Source organism: Cyanistes caeruleus, chromosome 3 (assembly GCF_971803275.1).
Source record: "Cyanistes caeruleus chromosome 3, bCyaCae1.hap1.1, whole genome shotgun sequence".
Classification (NCBI taxonomy): Eukaryota; Metazoa; Chordata; class Aves; order Passeriformes; family Paridae; genus Cyanistes; species Cyanistes caeruleus.
In genome coordinates this window covers 77,720,748-77,736,615 of record NC_141703.1, presented here as the reverse complement: position 1 = coordinate 77,736,615, position 15,868 = coordinate 77,720,748, and the positions used below count along the sequence as shown (strand labels likewise).

Sequence of the window (15,868 nt, the reverse complement as noted above, 5' to 3'; positions counted from 1 at the left end):
AATTGAGTATAGTAAAATCTGTTTATTGTGGGTTTAATGTCTTTGCGTGGTATACGTGTGCTAGCATGCACAGTTGGCTTTTAATACTAACAGGAATGACTGAATGATACTTGACCTGTTGGGTTTCACCTTAATCTATTCACTCCTTGAGTTGCTTCATTGCTGTTTTTGTTAGTCCCTATTGTGTGCATATACAGAGATTTCAGTGTAGCTTTTAACAATAATTGTAACAAATCTCTTTATTGTTTCAGCTATACCCATTTCAGCTGAATCCTAGGAACAGTAATGTAAATAGAGGGTGCAATTGGTAATTCTGATATCGCAAATAGGACCAAATTATCAATAACTTCCTGTGAACTGTTACTGCTGTTGCTGTTTCTTATGTACATAGCAGGTTTGCATTGATGTAATACTCTCTTGTGCTGTTATTCATTTCAAGATTTGATGAATTTTTATTCTGGAATGGGTTTAAGCACAAGGGAGTGGGCTAATGTGACCTTGCAGATTAGTCTGCTATTTGAGCTGTGTGTACAGGTGTTCTTATGTCTAACTTCAGCAGCACTGTATAGGGGAAAGGGCTTATGGTTATGGTTCCCTTCACAGAATTGAACGGCTCAGCTAAGAGATGTAATACATCAGATTACCAGCAGATGGTCTGATTGCAAGGTGATGTGAGTTCTATTACAACTGCTTTTCATTTTGTGGTGAAGAACATAGAAAGGCTTTGTTCAGTAACTGCTAAAGCTAGGAGTGCAGCTGAAGGGGAAAATGGTTCAGCACAAAGGAGATGTATGTTTTTAGATGGAGGAGTGGAACACAAGTACAGAACCAATAGAATAAAAAAGAAGTCCACTTGTAAATAAGCACGTGTATAGCTCTTCTCAGAGTTAACCTTTACTATGCTCTGTGGCCATTTGTGGGAACACTGTTGTGTACTTGTAGTTGTAGGAATAGTACTAATATGGCAAATTGGCACTGTTTTAACTATCTAATTGTGACTCTTCATTTCCTTTTGATAAGGGGTCAGAGGATGCACTGTTTGTTCTTAATCAACACGGTATTTATAGGTCTCGTCCTGGGAAATAGTTGTATCTTGCCCAAAGGTGTCAGGTGAAGAGTGTGCACTAAGGGCATCTCTGTGTTTGAGAGTAGTTTTAGAATCAGTTATGGTTTAAAGGGAAACAGGTCTTAATTCCTGGAAGGACTGTTGGATGGTGGTAAGGAACACTTTGGCCTTCTTACATAACATGCTTTTATAATAACATTTCAAGTTCAGTGTTGTCTTGAAGTGGTGATTTAATGGTATCTAACAAAAGGTGCTTGTTCAATTGCAGCAATATTTTCTGCTCTGAAGAATCTCCAGGAAAAAATTCATCGACTGGAGTTGGAACGGTTTCAGGCAGAGGAAAATGTAAAACACCTCAGCAGGGAAACAGCAGACTATAAAAAAGTACTGACTGAACAAATGCAACAGGAAGAGCATGACAAGACTGAAGTGTCAAAGAAAAATCAAGGTTGTTTGCAATCCATGTATAAATACTATAGAACATTGGTGTGGATGAAGCTTGATTCCTATCAATGCATAGACCAATTTTAATTTACTTTGTTAAGCATCTTTTAATTTGTAATGGCATGGGGTGCTACAAAGAAATAATTTTAAGGTATTCTTCATTTTAGGGATGTTTATGCATACAAAAGTTCATTAGGCATAATATGTAAGTTTCTTACATAGGTCCTTTTCTTGTTTGCTTTGAAACTGTCCTGAAAACAACAACCAAAAAAAACCAAAACCAAAAAACCCCAACAACAACAAAATCCCAGGAACAAGTAATGCATGATATCTACTTTCTGCCTTCTGTTATCTTCAGAATTGTCTTCTCAGCTGGCAGCTGCTGTGTCTCGATGCAGCCTTCTAGAGAAACAGCTGGACTACATGAGAAAAATGATCCAGCATGCAGAAAACGAGAAGTCACATCTCTTGGAGAAACAGGTGTGTTCCCAAAACTATCTCATGGTTAAATCATAAAAATCATTAATTATGTCATGATTTTTCATAGTTACTGTCATTTTAATACTTTTAAGTATGGATGTCTGCTTCAGCTGCATGGTGTGTACTTAGCTATGGATAAATTTCCCAGTCTTCTCACAAACCTGGTATTTTCTTTGTGCACCTGTTTCTAAGGCAGTAGCAGGCTCTGGTATTAATATGAACTGTTTGCTTCTGCATGATTGGCTTACTGCAGTGGCCCATCCTTATCTTCCAGTGTTATACCTGTGTGCCACTGGGAAAAAACCTCCCTTTCATGTTTACAGCCTTCAGGTCCTTGATAATTTTCTTTACTAGCACTACTCTTGCTAGTAAGAGCAAGAGGGCTGAAATACTGTTTCTGTAGAAATAGCAGTAAAATTTTTATTTCCCACCATCAGTGACTGGGATTTGGCCTAATCTAAAATGAACTTGTATTTTGTTTTATAGGCATATGGGTCATCTAAAGCTGTTTGTTCATTGGTCTCTGGCTATTCTGTTTCAGTCTGTTAAATATTTACTGAAAAAAAAAATCAATAAAGCTATTTCTAATTTCTGCATTTTTTTTCCTGTGTTGTGTTGGGAAGAAGGAGAGACTGCACAGTCCTCTTTCAGATCTGGTTAAATGTGCAGTTTCCCTCTGTTGGTGGACCTGCGGAGCAGTTTGTTCCCTGATTGTGGCAGCATCTACAATTGCACAGAGGAAGTCGTAGTTCCTTTGGTCCCTTTTGTTTATGGGCCTCCTTTGTGCTCCAGACATAGGGTTTACAATAGATGGTCTTGTTTTCTTGTGTTTATAATTATTTTCCTTTTCACTTCTCCCTTCAAGGGCTTCTTGGAGAGAGATCGGCTTCTTGACCAATCGCATGTTCAGTCGAAATTGGAAAAGCTGGATATACTGGAAAAAGAGTATAGCAGACTAACTATGATGCAGTCCATAGCAGAGGTCTGTCATTTGTCTTGGATACTGTATCAGATTTGTCTTGTTTATTGTAAACTGCACTTTATAGCTGTATGGCAGTAGCAGAGCTTAGCAAAACTTTGTGCTTTAGAGTAAGACAGCAACTAAACTTCATTTTAAACTGAGGTGTTGTGCATCTTGAAGTTATTGCTGAAAGTCTACATGTCCAGGTAGGCTTTGGGTCACTGTACAGTGCAGGAGTTGGAGTTTTATTATATCTTAACAGTCTGCTGGTGTTCCTTTTTTGTGCTCAGTTGGTGCTTAGGCATTATAAGATTGCAGCTGTTCATAAGATCTTGACTTGCTTTGCATGCTACTGGATGCTAACAGTTATTTTCTGTTATTATCCAGATTTATCTGGACTTGTATGAATTTGATGTATTTTTTTCCTTTTAGCCTTCCTTATTAAGAAAGACAATTATTACTAGTTATTTTGTGTACAGACTTCTGGAGCTTTGTGTTGCAAGGCCTCTAGCACAGGGTGATTCCCTGTGGGTTTCTGCCTTTTCAGGACTCCATTTGAATTGGACTTCTACAAACTCAACATGACTGTGTTTTGTCATATTCTGTTGTGGTGGGTTCACCCTTGAATTTTTATAATTTTTGTAATTTTATGGTGAGAAATTAAACTCAGTCTCAGCATGGGCTGCAAGGGGAATCTCTGCTCTGGCATCTGGAATATCTCCTCTTCTCTTGTTGACCTTAGGGTCTGCAAGGCTTCTGCTTTCAAATATTGTCGCTCGTCACTTCTGGCTGCAGTTCCCCAGCAGTTTTTTTTCCCCCTCATTAAGTCTGTAATCCCAGAGGTGCTGCCACCATTGCTGTTGTGCTCAGCCTTGGCCAGTGGTGGGTCTGTCTTGGAGCCAGCTGGCATTGGCTCCATTGGCATTGGTTCTGTTGCCATGGGGAAGTTTCTGGCAGCTCCTCAGAGAAGCCACCCCTGTAGCCCCATGGCTACCAATGCCTTAAACCCCATACATCTGCGTACCCACTGATGTCACATCCACATACCTCTCTCTGCTGCTGTAAGAGAGACCACAAGTCTCCCAAGCCTGGAAACTGCAGAGAGCTTAACCAGGGAGAGAATTCCTTCTGCGAATTTCTTTCCTGTTCCCCCAAAAAGACCAGATAGTACATGATTATATTGTGGTATTGTGGATGGCAACTCTGGATTCTATCAAAATATAGGCTTGTCACCCTACTTACCACCTCTTACCTCAAGTGGTGAAGGTAGATGGTGTTTCTCTAGAAATACATAAGGAGATGTTTGGTAGTAAATCTTTACTGCTTGGCTTGCTGCAGGACATTTAGCTGCTACAACTATTATTGGGAGTCCCTGAGCCAAAGCAGCTGTAACAAGCCTTTTAAGATCTTGACACCTTATTGTGGCGAGCTGCAGTTGTGGAGTACAAGTGGTTGCATTGTTTACTTAGGCCAAACACTTGGAAGGAGAAATAGGAGTCTCCTGAGTCTTGTACTCTGAAAGTAGCAGTAGTTTCCTTTGGTTAGACTTGAAATATCCTGTTCAGCAATTGGTATTCCCTCTGAAAGGCTTTTACCAAGTTTTTCACTGGTAGTAGCTGAAGTTTGGTGAGACTGGGTTGTTTGCCTTTTTGTGCCTGGCTAGTGAAAACAATTTCAGCCTTATGGTTCTTTTGTGTTCTTTTCTGGAGCAAACCAGAGGCCTTTGATTCTTTAGGATTTTGTAGCTGTCACAATTAAATATGTTTTGGAGGAATTGGGTGTTAAATTCACTCAGTTTTGAAGCAATTGTAGGACCTGAAATAAATCTGGATTTAGCTATGATAAGTCATTTTCCTTATGATCAGTATGTAGTCATGAGCCATTTTCTGGCTGACAGGTCTGCTTGACTCTGTGGTTATAGGCTATGTTCCTATGTGAGCATTTATAAGATAGGTGTTACTGGAATATCTTCAAAGAGTGACTGCACTCTACTCAGAAGCATTGCATCTGTTCCCTCTTTGATCTCTGCTGTAGTTGTGGTGAGATTGTAGGAACATTTTCAAGTTGAATTTGAAGCAAGAAATAAGACTGTTTCATACATGATGTGCTGAAATGGATGGAAAGTGGTGAGGTGATGGCTCATGAGTGAGCAGTGATGTATCTGCCTCTGAGTTCAGACACTGACAGAGCTCAAGTTGTGTGTGGGTCTTACTGAGAGCATTTAATCTCCCCAGAGCCACTACTTGGCCCTATAATTACTATCTTCAAGTAATTTGCTAATGTCAGGAGTGGCTGTGAAAAAGAAATGCTGAGATTCCTATTTATGTGGAGCACTTACCCTTTGGAAGTGCTTTGTAGGCATCTTTATTTCAACTGTAGTCCTGCAGTGCACTCTCTGGACAGTTAACTGAGAAGATCTGAACATGTCTGTGTCTGAAGATGGAGTAAAGAAACGTGGCTGTTCCCTAAAAGTGCAGTTTAGGCTGTGGTCTTCTGTGTAGCCAGATGACCAGAATTTGAATGTGTGTGTGGATGACATTTTCAACAACTGTAGTTTGCAGTAATTGATCTTAATGCTAACTGTGAGACTTAAAAACCACCCCCCAGTTCTGTGGGCTGGGCAAAACACTGGAACAGATTGTCCACAGAGGTGGGAGATGCCCTGTTCCTGGAAGCATTCAAGATGGGTTTGGACAAGGCTCTGAGCAATCACCTGGTTTAGTGGAAAGTGTCCCTTGGACTTAGGTGACCTTTTAAAGTTTCAGCTTAAACCATCCTATGAGTCTGAGATTCTATGACTAGGTGGTTGCATGAAATTAATTTTCTGCTAAAAAACAGGTCAAAAATATGAGAATGAAATATTTTATTTCTAATTTGTTGTTAAAGTTTTTTGCAGCAGCTCCTGGTGATGGAGTGGATGTTCAGGCAGCCCGGTGCTGACGTGCAGTCTGCTTGCTGCAGCTTGCAGTGCTGTCTTACATGATGGGCAGCACTGCTGGCCAGGGTCTCTTGGCTTGGCTTTGTGGCCTCTCTCTTAGGGACAATCCACTAATATGCATAATACCTTCTTCTATAAAAAAGAAAAAAGAAATTATTTAGGGAAGCTAAGTTGGGAAAATAATTTCTAACAGGGTCTGTCACAGATGATACAGTAAGATATATTCTTGCTGTGTAGTTTGAGCTGCACGCTGCAGCTGAACAGGTAGCTGAGGGAATCCTCATTCATTTTAGAATAAAAGCCTTGGCCTGGCTCCATGTCAATCTTTAGTTTAAACAGAATATTTTCCTCAATATTTTCATACTAAAAATTCTGTCAGACTTAAGAGGTTAATAAAAGATCCCTGAGACTGACCACATGGATATCAAGAGTTGTATCAATAACTGTAAAGGGCAGAAGATGATTTTAAGTTACTTGGAATGCCTTTGTTTTGAATGCAAAAAAAAAAAAATCAGAATGATTCTTTCATTCAAAAGAAAAAGTTGGTTCCTTTATATAGTGCCTTTGTCCTTAGTGTTTATCCAGGCTTTTGCCTTTCAACACCTTTGTATAACAGCTGCTTACATTTTTCTTGAAGTAAATGCTTAAGTAAAGCAGAACTAAAATATTTAGTACTTCAGTGTACTGGGTTTATAAACAAGCAAGTGTACAAATACAGCTGTCACTCTGTATAGCATGCTTTTCTGCCTTAAGTTTGATTAGTGTCTCTGTGAATTATCAATCTTTGGGGGAAGAGAAGGGAAATTGTTTTGGTTACTGGAGCTCTGAATTATTTTTTCACTGCTGTATAAAGCCAGAAAGTTATTTGATAACTTCTGCATTGGGAATTTCAGTGTATCTTGTTTAAACAATGTTTTCATCTTGTTGGAGGTTTGCAGAGAAATGTGTTTTTTTTCTTTTCTTTTGAAAAAGAGTTTCAAAAGTGTTCTTACATACTTTTGTGATAAGAAGATGAAATTACTTCAGTTTTATTTAAAGGTATCTCAGGGGCATCATACAACCTTTCCTCCCTCTTCTTTATTAGGAAGGTGGCTAGATGTTCAAAAATTCTTTCCTTGTAAGAGTGTAAGTTACAGGTTTTAGCCAAAATACCATTAGTGGTTTAAATAAAGCAAGTCTTCACTTGCCTTACAACGATGTGTCTTTGTTAGCTCTTTTGTAGTACAGAATCTTGGAGGAGAATGTACACAAAGCAACCTATTGTCTCGGGTGTTTTTACAATTGAAGAGAAAGAGCCCTGTGTATTGCTCTGTGTGTGTCTGGCTATGACTTAACTTCAGATACTGGTTGTGAAAGTAAGAATAGAAAATTCAGTTTAAATGTTAAGCATAAGCTTTTGACTGCTGTATTTATGCCTATATAGGTGAAGCATCAGCAATCATTCTAATACTCAAGTCTTCATTTATCCTTGAGTTGTAAAATGAACTCAGTTTTGTGCAAGCTCTTAGTATTGTAGGCATCAGGAGGAAAAAAAAAAATATTTTGTTAGTAATGCTATTATCTTTGTTCAACTTTGACTAGAAAAAAATGAAAGAGCTGGAACAGAAGCTTCATGAGGAAGAACATGCAAGGAAGCTTGTTCAGGAAAAAGCAGCTGAGGTAACCAACAGGAAATTTCTTTTGTACTGGTATGCACTGTAATTAGCTCTTCCTTTTTATCAAATTTTCAGCTAAGCTTACTGAAAGAGCCCCCATGTGCCTCACAGAATAGTGAAATCCTGGTTTTAGTCTTTTTTGTTTTTTTTCTTTTTTGTTTCTCCTCCTGCCTGAGGTACCAAATGTTCTGAAGTTCTCTGAGCTTTTTGGAAACTTTCTTCTATCACCACATGTGCATTGAAGCTTTGATTTCTTTACTAGAAGTTGGAAAAGAGGAGTAGCAATTCAGACTAATCCATAATTGAGTATGCATGGGAACCTCTCAATATATCAAAGTCAACGAATGGGCTCCCTTATTCATAATCATAATTAAAATATTGTAGAAGGAAGCAAAAAAGAGGCAACATGCTCTTGATTATGAGCCCTTAAGGATGCTTGGTGGTCCTTTAGCCTGAAAGTGTGGTGTTCATTGAGCATCCATTGTATGCTGGAGAATTATGGAGGTAATGTGTTAGGCTCTAACACTAACCTTTGCCATGAATTTGGTGTGATGGGGAAAGGGGTGTCTCTAATAATCAAATTAATAATGAAAATAATAATGAAAAATTGTGCTGTGAATGCTACTTCAGGACATGATTTCTAAAGCTATTTCATATATTCCTCTTGAACAGCAAAGTGTTAGGATTCTCACTGTTGACAGGAAGTTCTGACCTTAGCTCTTTCAATAGATGGCTTGGTGGTTAGTTTTTTATTGTGGTTGGTTGGTTGGCTGTAGGTTTTTTTACTGTCAAATTCAATAGGACAGAAGGAGTAGTTGCCTAGTAACTCTATGTCATGGGATCAATTGATCATGGTTGGGTGGCTTTATCTCCCCAGTACCTTGCCAAGTGTAAAGCACAGCTGATGTTTTGGCACTTGCCTGCATGGGACTAATGGACTAAGGCTAATTCTCTAATTTACTCGGATTACTGATGAGTAGTGCTAACAGAGGAAGTATTTAATGTTTAAGTTGACCTTGGACTGCAAAAATACCCTAAAAATTTACAGCCCTTGCTTCTGGAGAGCCTGTGTTTTAAAAATTCTTGCAGTTCTCCACTTGTACTGTCTGACTATTTATTAATATAATTTCAGTAACTCCTCTTATTCCCTCAATTGTAGCTTCAGACAGGCCTGGAAACTAACAGACTACTGATTCAAGCAGCATCACCACTGCTTTCTCCAAAAGCAAGACAACCCAGGAAAAAAGCTAAGCAGCCAGAGAAGGTAAGATGTGGGGAAGAGAAGGGCAGTTACTGAGGACTTAAGTAAGGTTGTGTGCATGTGATTAGGGAGCAGGTTTCCCCTTTTACTACAAAGTAAAGGGAAAGTGGGTTTGCTGTAGTATAATCTTTGCTGAATACTTGTCTCTTCTTTCTTTCCAGAAATGCTCTCGTGTAAGACATCCCACTGTGCAGCCCCATTACAGGTTGTGTCTGGGTGATGTACCCTTTGTGGCTGGGAAGGTGAGCTGATTAATTCCAAGGCTTAGAGCTCAGTAGCTGCAGCTCCTTAAGGGACTTCGTCTTGGTGCACTCCTGACACCCAGTGGTCAGATAATTTGATTTTCTTCAACACTTTTCATACAGACTGTCTTTGAAATATTTGTTGGTGTACATTGACAACTAGCTGAGTTAGTATTTCCAAAAAATGGGCCTGTACTATGCTGCTTGACAAGATGTTCTTGTTAGAGCATATTAATTCAAACAAAAATTACATTCTTGTCAGCAAAACAAAAGTGGCATGTTTTTAAATGCTCTTCAGTATTACTGAGTTGTTGATAATGCCATTTAAAAGAAGTCTCTTTTCCTTTCAGTCTACCAGTCCCAGTCATTCAGTTGCTGCCAACGTGCAACACGTGCTACACCTGATGAAACATCACACAAAAGCTTTGTGCAACAGACATGTGGTAAATGATACTCCACTAGCAAAACCCACCAGTATTGGCCATCCTGCCAGCAAAAGCAGAAGGCCACCCCTGCCAATGGACTCGTCCTCATCTCAGGAAGAGCTCTCAGAAGTGTTGCTGACTTTACAAGATGAATTTGGACAGATGAGTTTGTGAGTGTGGTATATTTTCTTCTGCAGATTATGAATGCAGCTGTTTCAAAGCCTTGTTGCTTTGAACTTGAGAAAGTTTTTTGTTTAGGAAATCTCTAGAATGTAATCTTTGTCTTCCTGGCTGCAGAGGCTGTCAGTTTTCCTTGCAGTTAGAGGCTCTGCTAAACAGTCTGAACACCAGACCTGTGCTTATGTGCAGCAGTATTAATTTAAGAAGAGGGAAGGGAGAGGTCATGGCCCCAGTGCAGTGATCTGTTTTGGTGTGGACCCAGCCAGCACAGGACCCTGCTGCCACTCACACGTCCCTGCACCCATCCTTCCCCTGTGTTGGGATGGGCAGTATTCACCCCTTATTACTGTACCATTTATGTCCTGCCCAAGCCCCACACTTTCCAATATGTCCTAGTTAACCACCATCACCTTTCCAGTCTTTTGATGTAGGTACACACAAATATCATTCCTGTAGTCTAAGGACTACATTACTAGTCCATTGAGTTAGTTTAGTCCATGACTTTGGACTCAGCTGTCATAACAGTCTTCCAGTGCAAGAAGAACTGGTGGGTGGATAGCTGAATGGCTGAAGTGACTTGGGGATGTGGGTGGATGAGAAGCTGGACATGAGCCAGCCATGTGCACTCACAGCTCAGAAAGCCAGTCCTGTCCTGGGCTGCATCCAGAGCAGCATGGGCAGCAGGGCCAGGGAGGGGATTCTGCCCCTCTGCTCTCCTGAGACCCCACCTGTAGGGCTGTGTCCAGGTCTGGGGTCCCAACATAAGGATATGGGCCTTCTTGAGTGAGTCCAGAGGAGGCCAACAAGGGCAGTCAGAGGGCTGGAGCACCTCTCCTTTGAAGACAGGCTGAGAGCAGGGGCTGTTCAGCTTGGACAAGAGAAGGCTGCAGGGAGACCTCATTGTGGCCTTTCAGGGCTCAAAGGAGGCTACAAGAGAGCTGGAGAGGGGCTTTCTACAAGGGTGTGTAGTGTTTGCATGAGGGGTAATGACTTTAAACTGAAAGAGGACAGACCTAGATTAGATATTAGGAAGAAATACTTTACTGTGAGGATGGTGAGGTACTGGAACAGGTTACCCAGGGAACATGTAGATGCCCATACCTGGAAACATTCAAGGCCAGGTTGGATGAGGCTGTGGGTAGCCTGTTCTACTTTAAAAGGTCCCTGCCTATGGTAGGGAGTTTGGAACTCAGTGATTTTTAAGGTCCCTTCCAACCCAAATCATTTGATCACTCTGTTCATTGACCTTCAGCAGCCCCGCACCACAAGGGTTGTCTGAGAGGCAAGGCAGGGTAGACATGCTTCATTTCCTTTGTCTCCAAGGCAGCTGTGTTGAAAGCCCACCATAGCCTTTTAAGTCCTTCAAATGCCCTTGCCCGAGACAGTCTGTGCCAAGGGTGCACAGAACCTCTGGGCCACTCTCAATGGGATGCTTCTGTCAGTCATTTTGTCAGGCTGGTTTCAGCCTCCAAGACCATCAGCTATTGGGATGCCCCTGTGTCCTGGGGTCGCTTCAGAAATACAAATGGGTTCTGCCCCTGTACAACTTGATGGCATTAGGGTACACCACTGTACACCAGGGTCTGCTGAAGCTTTGTTCTTCCAGGGGCTGATGTGCCCAGGCCATCTGATCCACACAGTCCAGTAAACCTGGTTGTCCCTCTCCTGCACCTGGCTGAAGACAGGGCTCCTCTAATATTGGTCCTAGGATTTTCCATTTTCTGTAAAAAATAATTAGAATTCTTTTCCATAGGATCAGGAATAAGATCAGCCCTGCCACTCTGTCTGGGAACTACCTACTAAAGACTTAAGCAGCAACTTCCCTGGAAGAATTCCTATTTGTGCTTGCTTTTTTCCTGCAGTTCACTTACCTGTGCCTCTAGGGTTGAGGTACAGGTTTTCCATCCCACTTCATGTTTTCCCTGTGGTCCCGTAGGTGAAACTCGGGATTCCCTGTGGTGTGTACCCTCTATATCCTGTCTTTTGTGCAGAAGGCAGCTTACTCTGTTGTGGTTTCACCAGCACCTCAGTCCCACGCAGCTGCTCGCTCACTGCCCCCAGACACAAATCCTCCCTCCCCTGGCCCGAACCCCATTCAGCACCATGCTGGATCCCAGCACTGGGACCACGCAGGTTTTAACTCCCGTGGGATATTGCGGGTTCTCAAGGGCTATTGTAACCGGCCTGGAGAAGAAGGGGGAGCTGTGTGCGTGCTCGCTGGGCTGGCTGGCCGAGCAGGGAAGGAGCAAGGTGTAATTACAGCGGTTCCCCAGTAGATGGCTCCCGCAGCGCGCGGAGGACACCCGTTCCCCCCAGGAATTTCATGGCCAGGGAGTCCGTGGCAACATAAACCAGCATTGCGACCCGCCACTGTTAAACCAATACAACGATGCCTAGAAAAAATTTGTCTTCGCACGCTCTGGCCAGACCTGTCATTAATCCCTCACGGCACGTTGGGTGCCAAAAAATCCTGTCTTGGTTTAACCCCAGCTGGCAGCTCAGCACTGTGCAGCTGCTTTCCTGCCCCTCTGCTCTGGTGGGATGGGGAGGGAAATCAGGAAAAGGAAAAACCCATGGGCTGGAACAAGGAGAGGTTAGTAACATAAATAAAATAAAATGTGATGAAAAAGGGAGAGAAATAAATTCCAAGCATGTGATGTGCAGTGCAGTTTTTCACCAGCTGCTGACCAAGGCCTGTCCCCAGCAGCAATTGTCTCCTCATGGCTGACTCCCCCTAGTTTATATACTGGGCATGATGTTCTATGGTATGGAATATCCCTTTGGCTGTTTTGAGTCGGCTATCCCAAATATATCCCTGTCCCAGTTTCTTGTGCCCCTGCTCACTAGCATAGCAGGAGACACTGAAAAACCCTCAGCTTAGGGTAAGTACTGCTCAGCAACAATGAAAACATCAGTGTTATCAACATTATTTTTGTACTGAATCCAAAATGCAGCAATGTAACAGCTTCTAAAAATGAAGACAATCCTAGCCAAAAGGAGGATGTGGACAAATCCTGGACAAGTCCGTTAAAGGACAGCTTTGCTGGGTGTTTTGCTTGTCCTGGTTAACAGAACATGAATTGTTACTGTACTGCACAGCTGCAGTTAAGTACAAATACACAAAACATTAACTGAATGAGTGCTGAGATTAAGCTCTCAAGGGGTTATTGGTCATTTTGAATATGCATTTTGAAGTTGGAAGCTACTTAGATTATTGAGTCTCAGCGTTGCAGCAGCCTGCCACCATGATGTGCTACTGTAATAATGCTGAAAACTAGCAAAACAGTTCTTACAGGTTTGTTATGGTGTGTTGAGCATGTCTGGCTGCCGATGCTGTGGTTTCCTAGAAGTGTTATTTCTGAACTGGGTACAAGATGTAGAAACCAATGGAGCCTGATGCAAGTCTTGCTCTGTCTGAATTGTGTGCTAGTGATCACCAGCAGCTGTCGAAGCTCATCCAGGAAGCCCCAACTGTTGCAGTGAGGGAAGATCTGGAGAGGGAACTGGAGGCACTGGTGGGAAAGATGGAAGCAAAGGCAGACCAAATCAGCAAAGTTCGGAGGCATCGTTTGCAGGTGAGTTTATTTTGCCTGTGTTCATGCTCATGTTGAGTTGCTGACTTAAGCAGGGGTTTTTTATGCTATATCCTAATCTAGCAGCAATTGCATAAAGCAGAAGTAACTAGAGTAGCATTGTCTAATTCCACCTTTGATGTCCCAAAGTTAGTCTGCATACTTCCATCTACCCCAGTATTTTTGCAGAAACCTGTCACCCTTGTGCCCACTCATTCAACCTGTCCTGGACAGAGCTTTCACATCTGTTCTCACATTGCATTTTACGTTCCTCTTGTCCCTGGAATACTGTTGAACAGTTTTCCTTTACTTGGAGTAAAGAACATATTTATGTTTTGATTTGCATTTTTTTAAGACTCAAAATACCTGTTTTGCCTGTTTTATAACTTTCAGAATGTTTTGGATAGTGTAGCCTTTTCATTCAGATCTATAAAACACACTGATTTCCCATTTTCTTTTGTTTTCATTAATTTGAGTGAATTTCTTTCAAAGAGCTTAACCCCATGTGTTTAATCTGGTTCAGTTCATATGAATAACGATTCATCCTCACCTGATTTAGCTTATTCACAAAACATGTGCTGAGACCTGACATTCAGAATGGACCTGTGAAATGCTTGCTGTTAGAAGCATTACTCACTTTTGGTATCTTCAGAGGAACTGCTGATTCCTGACAGAGAAGCAGATGTGCTGTAGTTCCCAGCAGTAATGATGCTGCATGTGCTACTGGCAAAAGTTTTAGGAGCTGGGGGTTAGGAAAACTCCTTCATGCTGTCAGCTAGGAGGAGGGTGCACCCCCACCTGCAGAGAGGGGAGCTATAGAAGCCACCCATATTGTGGTTTTGGTGAGAAAAGATATGAAGAAGAGAGAATGTGTCTGAATCTGACTGTCCAGTTCCCCATTCAGTCTTTGCTGGGCAGTACTGAGACTCACGTGCTTTGGTTTTACAGAGCTGTGTGTGGACACCACCTTTTCACCCCAGCAGAGCTCTGGTACTCTTTCAGAGCTACATCTGACAGTGACTAGCTATTAAAATTACTAGTGTATGTATGTAAAAAAAAAAACTGTTTTGTTTTCTTTTTTCATTACTGGATGGTAACAGTGATAAATCAATTTTTTTCTCTGCATCTCTTTGTTACATTCCTGATGGCAATCTTCCCCCATAATGAACTACTCAATTTTTAGAGAGGTGGTAGATCACTGTAAGCTAAACACAGCTCTAAAGATACAAATATAATGATGCTTTGTAAGGAAAATAAAGTATTTATTGTTCAGTGTGACTTGGAAACAACCATTTGCTTACCTGGGCAAGGTAAGTTGTGGGATATTTCAGCTGATTGGAAGAATTGCTGGACATAAAACTGAAACAAGATCACTTCTTAATGTTTTTCTTTGGTCTTCTCTTTCAGCTAGAGAGACTTAAGAGAGAATGCAAGTCCAGAAAGACTCCTGCTAAACAAATAAAAGACAGCAGGTTCCCAGTCAGTGAGGTTAAAGTAACAACTACAGTAACCACAAAAGGAAAGAATGCAGGTCCCATCAAAGTGAAGCCTGGAGAAAAGAGTCGGAAAAATCTTCAGTTGCTGAGAGACATGCAGAGCATACAGACTTCACTACAGAAAGATGATATCAGCTGGGACTACTGACTTTTTTGCAGGAGATGTTCTGGAACCATCGTGGCCAAACTTACATTCTGGATCTAAAGCAGCTGCCTTTCTTGCTGTGTGGAAGAGACTACTATATGCTAACCGCACTTTTGAAATACAGGCTTACAGGCTCTTGGCTCTCCATCCCTGCATTTGGTTGTATATATTACGGTCTAGCTTAAAGCACATTCCATTTTCAAGGTACATGGACAGTGAACCTTAATAACAGGGCTCCCCCAGATCCCTGTGTTATGGTTCCAGCAGTCCTTCTGTGTTGTTCAGCACACCGAGCACCGCACATTTGCATGGGTTGGTGTGTGTGTGTGTGATGTGCCGTTTCGTGCTGTTGATCCAGGAGGCCTCTCAGGATGCATCTTGTGTGAAAACAGTGCTGCAGCCCTGGGTGTTGAGGGCTTTTGTCAGTTCTGTTCTGTGTGCAGCTGCACTGACTCAATCTCTGGGAGGGTCTGAGGGAGAACAGGTAAACTTTTTCAAAGGTGTTCTGTAGGGTTCCCTTCAAAAGGTGTCCCTGGTTCTCGTTCTGCTGCGTTGCATTAGTCAACATCAGTGGCAGTGGAAGTTTGAGTACTCAGAAAGGGAGCAAAGTAATTTATGAATTATGTTGCTTAATGATCAGGTGAATTTTTTCTACAGAAATCCTGCTTTAGCAAAAAGCTGTAGGATAGGGGATAATACCCTGTTGTTTCTAGCTGACAGCTTTGAGTGGTAAAGGAGTGAGAGAAACTAAGTTTTTTTAACTGCAAGTGCCTCAGTCGTGCCATTCGGTCCTGGCGTCTTGCTTTTAACTTGAAGTATGTGCTTTGATGAGCTATCAACTTTGGTAGTAGTGCAATTAAGTTTGTGCTCTGACTTGCACAGCTGATTAAATGTTATTTATTATGTTAATAATTTATAGAACTTCCTATTAATGGAATGTATAGAAGACCCAGATTACCTGTATATACAGTTGAAAAATAATAAAGCCGACTTGCCTGATGAA

General features: G+C 41.7%; 1 protein-coding gene across 11 annotated transcripts in view; it reads left to right on the top strand.

The window, feature by feature from the left end:
• The window catches only part of CEP57 (centrosomal protein 57), a 23,738-nt gene extending 7,870 nt beyond the window's left edge, over positions 1–15,868 (top strand). For 7 of the 11 annotated variants that reach the window (XM_086882039.1, XM_086882045.1, XM_086882044.1 and 4 more), the window contains 9 exons: positions 1,335–1,514; positions 1,869–1,990; positions 2,856–2,972; positions 7,471–7,548; positions 8,704–8,808; positions 8,967–9,047; positions 9,398–9,642; positions 13,083–13,227; positions 14,632–15,868. In XM_086882039.1, coding sequence (XP_086738165.1) covers positions 1,335–1,514; positions 1,869–1,990; positions 2,856–2,972; positions 7,471–7,548; positions 8,704–8,808; positions 8,967–9,047; positions 9,398–9,642; positions 13,083–13,227; positions 14,632–14,868 — 1,310 coding nt within the window. In that variant the 3' untranslated portion in view covers positions 14,869–15,868. The remainder of the gene's footprint in view (positions 1–1,334; positions 1,515–1,868; positions 1,991–2,855; positions 2,973–7,470; positions 7,549–8,703; positions 8,809–8,966; positions 9,048–9,397; positions 9,643–13,082; positions 13,228–14,631) is intronic. The other 4 variants (XM_086882046.1, XM_086882050.1, XM_086882048.1 and 1 more) reach the window with 1 other exon arrangement.